The 10,258-nt window shown below is 34.3% G+C and overlaps 1 protein-coding gene across 2 annotated transcripts in view; it reads left to right on the top strand.

Annotated features, from left to right (window-relative positions):
• Positions 1–213: 213 nt before the first annotated feature.
• The window catches only part of LOC106873764 (uncharacterized), a 20,313-nt gene continuing 10,268 nt past the window's right edge, over positions 214–10,258 (top strand). The window contains exons 1-3 of one of the 2 annotated variants that reach the window (XM_014921266.2): positions 216–474; positions 2,395–2,501; positions 7,359–8,223. In XM_014921266.2, coding sequence (XP_014776752.1) covers positions 7,364–8,095 — 732 coding nt within the window. In that variant the 5' untranslated portion in view covers positions 216–474; positions 2,395–2,501; positions 7,359–7,363 and the 3' untranslated portion in view covers positions 8,096–8,223. Of the gene's footprint in view, positions 475–2,394; positions 2,502–7,358; positions 8,224–10,258 lie in introns of both variants that reach the window. The other variant, XM_014921265.2, reaches the window with a different exon arrangement.

The following is a 10,258-nucleotide window of genomic DNA, read 5'->3' as shown; positions in this document are numbered from 1 at the left end:
CTTATATATATATATATATATATATATATATATATATATATATATATATATATTATATATATATATATATATATATATATATATATATATATATATATATATATATATGTATGTATGTATGTATATGTATGTATGTATGTTTGTATGTATGTATGTATGTATCACGCTAATAAAGCTTCGTAACTTCATAATTCATTCTTCCATAATTATTATTACGTCATAATGAGTGATACTTTGCTGAGCGAGAATTAATGACTGTAAAAGTTATATTTTTTTCCTATTCAATAGTATCTATGTACAAATCAGATGCAAAGCCTTTTACGACGAAGACGATGCATTTAATGAATATTTAAGCATGTATCGAAACAGTATCCTATTCTATTGAATAGCATTGTCTCTACTACAACAGCACTACTTAAGGTAGTTCGACCTCATGTGGTGGAGTCTTATTGTCGTCAATGTTGTCTTTAGAAGGTTCGGAACGTTTATTTTATCAAGATTTAAAATAATTGAAACATTTATTGTTCTCTTTGTTTATTTTTTCGTTACCGTTGGGGATTAATTAATGAATTCGCTGATCGATTAAATATTAAACTAGAAAACATGGTGAACTAATAGATTTAGACTCTTTGTTTTGCTCTCATTGATAAAACGATCACATTAAAAGAAGATTGTTGGTTTGATTTTAATTACATGTTGATTGTATTAATATATTCAATTATTAATCAATTTAGCTTGCATATTTTTTAGAACAGACGTCTTTGGTGAATCAGAATATGGTTATCAATAGGAGAACTGGCACCATTTCTATCTTAATTTGAGCTGCGTTCTTCCCTTCTTTCTTTTTCTTTTTTTTTTCTTCTAAGGAATCAACTAAATTACATAGAAAGAATTTGTCTCGTAATAGACCAACATTAAGGAATTACGTATCGTAGTTTTTTTCTTTTATTACAAGAATGAGATTAATTGTTGGTTTATTTAGAATTAGGGGAAAATGAAATATTTCTTGTAAATGTTACATAAATGTAATTGGATATATATAATGTAAAAGTGTATTTATTATTATCCGGATAACAGAAGTAATTTGTTGGAAAAGTGAACTTAATAGTAACTGTATTATTAGAATGTATTCTTGAATGATGTTTTGTTAGGTGTACATGTCGTCCATCACTCTTACATAGTTAAGACATAACATAGTAGAGGTAATGGAAATTCTTACTGGGATAAGATAAAATAAAACAAAAGTCGTTATTGTAAATATAAAGGAATATAATTTAAATACTTATTGTTTCTTCCTCTTCCTTTTCCGACTAACACTACAGCCAATAATAATGATAATAATAGGGCTACAGAAAATATTCTGCTTAATACCACAGATTTGCTTGTCAGTTGTTTGACCTTAACCAGTTGAGCATGTCCCTTAGTGGCTGATGATATGTGCATCTCTAATCACGAGCAGAAGTAGTGGGGGAGCATCATAGCCATGTGTTGAGAGGAGTTATTTGGAGTTTGAATAATTCACCTTTGGAAACATGGGTGTTTTGCTCAACATCCTTAAACAAACCTTATTCAGGGACCTTTTGAGCGGGATAGGCTACTCGACCTGAAGAAAATTCTAACTAAGCCCCACCTGCGAGGTCATGCGCTGTTTATTTTGATATGAGATCACCATGTCGTGCACATATGGTTGTGATGCATATGCCTGGTGTACCCTTATTAGACGGGTAGTCATGATGGGTATATTGGGCTTTGTATATTTTACCCCAGTGTCACTTTGATGGTATGCACTGCTCTCTCACTCAATAATAATAATAATAATAATAATAGTAATAATAATAATAATAATCTTTCTCTTCTACTCTTAGCACAAGGCCTGAAATTTTTGGGGAGGGGGCCAGTCGATTAGCTAGATCCCAATACGTAACTGGTACTTAATTTATCGATCCCGAAACGATGAAAGGCAAAGTCGACCTCAGCAGAATTTGAACACAGAACGTAACGGCAGACGAAATACCTATTTCTTTATTGCCCACAAGGGGCTAAACATAGAAGGGACAAACAAAGACAGACAAATTGATTAAGTCGATTACATCGACCCCAATGCGTAACTGGTACTTATTTAATCGACCCCGAAAGGATGAAAGGCAAAGTCGACCTCGGCGAAATTTGAACTCAGAACGTAACGGCAGACGATATACCGCGAAGCATTTCGCCCGGCTTGCCAACATTTCTGACAGCTCACCGCCTTTAATGATGAGGATGATGATGATGATGATGATAACAATAATAACAATAATAATAATAATAATAATAATAATAATAATAATAATAATAATAATAATAATAATAATAACAACAACAACAATAATATATATATATTTTTTTAATTTCTAGCTACGCGGGCTCGAAAAGATACGGAAAATAGGAAGAAACGTTAAAGAAGAAACTTGTAACACCGTGTGGAGTGGGACGGATAAGTTATTTAAGAACTTAATCAATAGGTATAATCGGATGAATTAAAATCTATGAAACACAAATATTTAGACAGGACAAATTTAAATAAATATACGTAATATATGATAATGAAAGCGAGATATTTATATAAAAATTAAAATTTCATTGATATCGATGAGGGTAGCCACGTTCTTGATTACGCTTCCTTCTACTTTTTATTTGTACTGTCCAAAGATGGAGCTTTCAAAATTTTCCAAAGGCTTGGGATTATAACGAGCAAGTGAAAACCCACGTCCTCTGCATCGTTAAAATATTACACTACGTAAAGTTTATTCGGTATTTATACTAGTATTCTGCTTTCTTTTTATTCTGTTGAAAGTGCAAACCCTTATTCTTCTCGATTCGTACTTCTTTTGCAGATTCCTGAGATTTGTTTTTCCAGTGAATGGTTGTGAATTGCATTTCCTTCTGAGAACAGAATGATTTCTCGCTAATGGATATTTATTTCTCTTTCATAACGATGTGAATTATTTGCCACTGAAATATATTCCTTCTTCACAGATGTTTTGCTCCAGCTTGCATTTTTATAGCGTTTTAAATGACTTTTTCTGGCGAAATTTACTTATCCCTTTCAGCCATTATAGGGTCCCCATTCCATCATAAGATGGTGAGGTTCTGCTACGAGTGGGTACAAAATGGTAGTTATTGTTGTTGGTGTCGTTTCTTAACCGGTTCTAGTTGCGAAAGAGACTTTAGGGTCTCATGTTATGATCTTGGTGATAAGGAAGAGAGAGTTTTCTTTGCCAACTCACGAATAGAGTAGACAATGTCCACGATGTCTTCTTTTTGTTGGTGGTTTTGTGAAGAAAGCCTTTAAACGGATTTTTCTTACATCCATGTAGCAAGTCGTCTGCCTTGGATACTGAGTTTTAATTTTTTCTAAGCGCCACTATAGGACTCATTACTGGTATTGTTTTGTAATCTTACAGGGTCATGAGAACTTTATGTCTACGGTATTCCCATACAACCACATATCACCAACTGTTACATCAACACTGATCACGTACACATATTGCGGCTGGAGAAGGTGACTACTATGTCGACCTCTCACTACCACTATTCAGGAGTAGACTTCATCACGCGGTCTGACGGTGACCCTTACAATTTTTTTCCCTAAATACTACTGGTCCAGTTTATGCGTTGTTACGAACTAGAAAATTTGGGCTGGTGCTCTCGAGCCGGTCCCTTGTTTTAAAGATGAGCCTGTAGTCTATTTCAAAGATGATACACATGCCCCTTTAAAGAGGCATGTGTCCTACCTCTTACAATGAAAGATATAACACTTAAAATACACGAAAGGACTGTTCCCAACTATTGCTTGAATAGAGGGAGGAAAATGTAATATTCAGAGGACAAAGGAATTTTCCCATCTTAAAAAAATATTGAGTGGTGAATAGATAGATATATGGAGTTCTCTCATTCAACTTAGGCGGAGAGTTCTTACCCGCTAGTGGATGGATTATTTGTATCAAATTATATATTGTTTAATTTTTAAAAAAATTTCATCTTGGTGACATGACCAGGTTCAAGGCGATGGCTGAGAGCTTAGTCACTCTATCAATGCAAGAGAACGCTATCGCGCACTGAAAAGATCAGTTGGATTTTCCAAATGGGGAGAGAGATTGCTTCTACAAGCAGACGACCAGGTTCAAGGCGATGGCTGAGAGCTTAGCCACTCTATCAATGCAAGAGAACGGTATCACGCACTGAAGAGATCAGTTGGATTTTCCAAATGGGGAGAGAGATTGCTTCTACAAGCAGACACAATGGCGAGCTTCTTCTGCACTGTTTCGGACTGGCAGCTGAAGTTTCCGCAGCACATGGTACCAACATTGCTCCAATCAGACATGGTCATCACCGCTGAAGCAACAAATTAATTGTGTATACTGCAAGTTACAATACTCTAATGTGAAGAAATTTCAAGGAAGTGCTAGAACAGTTGTCAACTGCATGTTGGGACATGAGAGGTTCTATTTTGTAACTTGACATCTTGCACCACCTTACTAACAAATAACTAGTTGATTGTTCAGGAGGACCTGGGCAAAATCCTTTTCTGCTTTACTTGAATTATATTGTAATTTAGCAAATGTTTATTCATCTAATTGGAAATTACTTTGGAGAACTGTTTGTAGATTACTGGCAGACAAATGCTGGGACGATATTAAGAAAGTTCCTTTATTCATGCATCTTGCAGACGTCGTTATCCTATAGGTAAGGAGCCATCTAGGCATCTGGTCTGGATTGTTTAAAAGTGTTAAAGGATCATTTACTTAGAAGTAAAGTATACCAAACGACAACCATAAAAAATTATGGATATTGTTAACATTCATAGTATTAGGATGTTGTTAATATCCAGTCGTTCGCAGTTCTGAAATTGTTTAAAGTAAGATTAAAATCCGATGCTGTAACGGTTTGGAGAGAAGACTTCTTATTTTCTATTGTTGAAACATTGTTACTTTGAACTCCATTAGTCAATTTTAGCCTCATATGATAAGTTGTGTTGCCGATGCTGCAAAAACCTTTGCGATTTGCAATAGGTGAATCCAAGACAAACTTTGCTTGGTATGATACTTTGTATAATAGCCTAGTAACAAATCTGGCTTCACTAAGGTTTTAATAAAAGTAGGTCGACTATCATTATTTGGCAGCTGTCATAACTAACCAACTCCTGGAAGAGGTTGGAGGTATTTTGTATTACGGTGTCTAATATTTGAGCGGTGTAGATGATTATATCAGGCGCTTCATCTCCTTGCTTCTGCACATTTAGATTTCGAGAGACACTGCTGCGGAATACAAATATGTTGAAGGGCATTTACTAGTACTGAGCACATAAATATTCTGTCTAAATAGAGAGTCATTGTTACGCTTATGCTCTAGAAAATCTGAAACCAAAGTGATTAGCAGTAGTTAGCACGACACTAACAGAAATCAAATTGTTAATGGGAGCAATCTTTAATATGAACAAGACTTGGAGGCCTTTAACTCGTTTGTTAGAGACGCTAGTTCATACAGGTCAGTATCATTTGTTGAGCCGAGTGTCCGTTGAAGTTTCTTGCAGTATGCTTTTATCCAAATGTTCAAGTGATATGAAATAGGAAGAGACTATAAATATTGTGATCAGTCTCACACAGAAATTAGCTGAGTGAAAGCTATTGCTAACCGTCTGTCTTTTTCCATTTTGCATCTGACCGGATCCGGTCCTCAACTTTTCCATTTCTTATAGAAAAGACGGTTTCCAGGGGTAATAATGTCCATCTAATACCAATGTTAGGAAATCCAATCACCATGCATCCATTCAATGTTAGGTAATCGATAACTTGTGCAGTTATATCCAAAAGCCATTCTCGCAACTAGAATGGATATCACTGTCAGAAGAGTCCGTCCTGGAGGTCATGTCATCTTGTTCTAGCAAGGACGTTTTCGTTGGTACAGAGAAACTGGTAGTTTCTTCTACGTAGTTGCAATGATAAAAGAGGTAATGTGGTAGACTAAGAACCTCAAGTTTTACATGTATCTCTTAAGATCGAAGATGAGGATATGTACTGCCATCCAGTGAAATGTACAGAGAGGACGTGGGGAAAGCGACCTGCTTGATATGGGTGGATAGGATTTGCTTTGATATGGTACTGTAGGCTATCTACCGAATAATGGAGGTGGGCACCTAATTTTCGTTGTCAAAGACATCTGAAATTCATAATAGGCCACAAGCAGGGGTTCAACCTATAGAGACCATTCCATATTTTATTTCTTTGTATATTCCTTTTTGTTGTGTTTCAGGATTGTCTTTATACTTGATGTAATTCGTTTTGTAATTTCACTCACTCAACGTTACGGTGGCGATAATGAGAACGGTGTTACTATTAATTTTTAAAATATGATGTTATAGGAAATTATCTATTTTTCAATGTTTAATTTATATCAAATTTTTAAAATGTCCTTAAAAATATTGTTGTATAATAACCATAGTTCCAACCCACACCATAGTTTATATGGCTTTGTCCATCTCCCCACATTTCTGTGACATTCATGTTGTTGAAGTATGTACTAAAATGGTCCGCGTAGAAATGATAAAAAGAATTCTTGTTCTTGTCATTAACATAATTAAGGTGGCGAGAGAGCAGGATGGTTAGCACGCCGGGCAAAATGCTTCGGGGCATTTCATCCCCCTTTACGTTCTGAGTTCAAATTCCGTCGAGGTTGAGTTTGCTTTGCATACTTTCGGGGCGCATAAAATAAATATTTGTCATGTACTAGGGTCGATATAATCGACACGTTCCATCTCCCAAAATTTCAAGCCTTGTGTCTATAGTAAGAAGGATTATTATTATTATAATTAAGGCAGCGAGTTGTCAACATTGTTAGCAAGCAGAACGAAATGCCGCCAAGCAATTTTCTCTTCATATTCTGAATTGAAGTTCCTCGAAAATTTCAGGCCTTGTACCTATAGTAGAAAGGATTATTATTATTGCTGTTGTTGTTGTTGTTGTTGTCGTCGTCTTCATCCTACTCCTCCACTTCTTTCTCGCCTCCTCCTCCCCCTCATTATTATTATTATTATTATTATTATTATTATTATTATTATTATTATTATTATTATTATTATTCGTGGTGGTGGTGGTCGTCGTTGTCGTCATCGTCGTCGTCTAGGTAATAGTAGTAGTAGCAGCAGCAGTATTAGTAGTAGTATTAGTAGTAGTAGTAGTAGTAGTAGTAGTAGTAGTAGTAGTAGTAGTAGTAGTAGTAGTAGTAGTAGTAGTAGTAGTAGCAGTAGCAACAGCAACATTGCATTATTGTTATTTTGATTATAATAATAATTGAAAGTATATCCTATATAATTATATAAGGTTCAATGCGTAAGCAGCACTACAAGTCTCGTGGTCCTTTAACTGACATCTTGGCCATCAGTGGATTATTTCCCGAAGAAAACAGAAATGAAGTTGAACAAGATCTCGCCAAACAAAAATATGTCTACTGGAGATTGAGAGAAATTAAAGAAGAGTTGAAGGATCCCAAATTTCACCGAATTTTGAAGCGTTTCTCAACTCTGTTTCGTACCCCTGAGAATATTATTTTTCGATGGTTCTTTTACTGCAAACTCACTAAAAGACGTCAGGTGGAACGATTTCCTGGGCTTGCAAAACTTAACAAGAATGAAAAACTAACAGATGGTTTCGTTTCAATCTACGAAAATCGATCCATTACAAAATATAACAAAAATGAACTTATGGAAAAGATTTCGGGAACTGAGAGTGACGACAGCAAGGACAGTTGTTTATTCGAAAAACTCATACGAGATCTGAAACATATACATTCGGATGAAATTCAAGTAATCAAAGATGAACTTATAGCAGAACTCATAGATCTGAAACCGGCTTTGGAGGTTGAATTACGCGCTATCAAACCGCTTGATATCAGCAAATTTAGAACAAAAATACCTATCCCTCAATTACCCGTTGAAGACAAACACATTTCAACCCAGCCATATACCTTCGGTTTCTTCTGGAATAAAAGCCGTTTCCATACACCGCTTCCATTCCACACTAGGAAGTTAGAGCCAATTGACATTGATCTTTTAGGGTAAAGGAATTGATAATTTAAACAGTACAATGCTTTATGCTTATTTTTCGAGAATCTGGTTCATATGAAACAGTAAGACTTTGGAAACATTCAGAGATACGAAATCAACAGAATTTTCAGCCCATGTATCAGGTACGTATAGCAACATCTTTATCAATGAAAATTCTTCTTTTAAGAAGATAATTTTACATTCCATATAATCAGAGTCAGTTTATTCTATATAGGCTTGGCTTAGCTGTGTGGTTATGAAGCATGCTTCCCAACCATGTGGCTTCTGCTATAGCCCCTGCTGGACCAAAGCTTTGTCAGTGGATTTCGTAGGCGGAAACTAAAAGAAGCTCCTCGTGTATACATATATAAAATACACACACACACACACACATACACACAAACACACAAATATATATATACATACAATCCAAGACAAACCAACTGAAAAGAAGAATTACATAGGGTTATGTAAGGGCGAATTCAAGAGACGTTATGCAAACCACCTATATTCTTTCAGGCACATCGATGAAAATAATGCAGCTAAGTTGGCTAGCCGCGTATAGAATTTGAAAAGCAGCTCCACACTACATACAAATAAGTTGGGAATAGTAGAGACATCCAAACCATATGTTAATGGAGCAAAGAAAGGCTATTTATGCGTAGCAGAAAGATCTCATATTCTTCTTCGATCCACCAATTCTAACACATAGCTTAATTCGAGATCTGAAATTTTTAACAGGTGTAGGCATATGGACAGGTTTCTTTCATCGAATTGGAGGACACCACCGGCTCCGGATTGAGTCCTGCAGACATAGACTTATTTTTTATTATTGTGTTCTAAACTAGTTGTATTTAATGAGCTTTTTGCAATCAGGGAGGTCATGGATCGTAATTCTTGATTTCGTTCCTTTTCTCATACCATTTTTTGCACCAACCTTTTTCACGTTTTTTCCCGTTTTTCTGATTTTCTCACTGACCAACGTCCCTTATTTTTAAAACTTATATATAACACATAAACAGAGCCTGAACGATTGCTTTAAAATACATGGCGTATTTTATAAAAATGTTTGTTCAAAATATTAGTAGTTCTTTTGGCTGTGTATTTAATTTGATATATATATATATATATATATATATATATATATATATATATATATATATATATATATATATATATATATATATATATATATATATACTTCTAATATAGGATAAAAGTTTTTCAAAACATTTCATCAAGTGGCCAGCATATTAAAATATATTTAAGGTGAAAATTCTAGACAATTATAAATAAGAATAAAATTAAAAAAATTCTATGCCAATATGCTCAAAAATAGACTGTAAATCGTCAATAACCATATACAATATACATCACTATAAAATACACATCATGCTGAATCGAGGAAAGCAATCTAGCAGAATTTTTTAAAATGCGTTATTTCTGAATTGATCAATTTCGGGATTTTTTAAAATGCATTATTTCTGAACTGATCAATTTCACCTCGTCAGCAGAGAATACGACAGGAAATAAATGAAATACTTACAAGCACCCATGGAAAAAGCAGAATCAAAAGTCATGAGTACACATAAGTACCTCAGATATATCTAAATATAAATTCCGTAGCGAGTCTCAGCACACATGCAATCTGTCAGGAACCACAACTTAGAGTGGTCACCAGTCCCGAAGTGAATGGTAATAAATTTACTTTTAATATAGGATATATATTGAATGTGGTGATTGAAGATTTAAAATCTATTTCTCAGCATATATATATATATATATATATATATATATATATATATATATATATATATATATATATATATATATATATATATATATATATATATATATATATATAAAGAATGAGATAAAGAGACCAATGACATAAGTAAATTTATATTTTATGTAGAATATAAGACATTCTACATAAAACATGAAATATAAATTTACTTATGCCATTGGTCTCTGTATCTCATTCTTTTTTATATGTACACACGCTAATACACGGCCCATGTTCTATTCCCCATTCATGTTGCAACCACATCTGGGGCAAAACTAGTCGGTATACAGCACTTACTCGGTATTACCTGTATCATTAGGGTCTGGTTGACTCAATTACCCTTCATAACCTTTATATATATATATATATATATATATATATATATATATATA

Source organism: Octopus bimaculoides, chromosome 3 (assembly GCF_046866305.1).
Source record: "Octopus bimaculoides isolate indiv1 chromosome 3, ASM4686630v1, whole genome shotgun sequence".
In the NCBI taxonomy this organism is placed as follows: Eukaryota; Metazoa; Mollusca; class Cephalopoda; order Octopoda; family Octopodidae; genus Octopus; species Octopus bimaculoides.
Note: the sequence above shows the minus strand (reverse complement) of the source record. Positions and strands in the feature narration are given on the sequence as shown.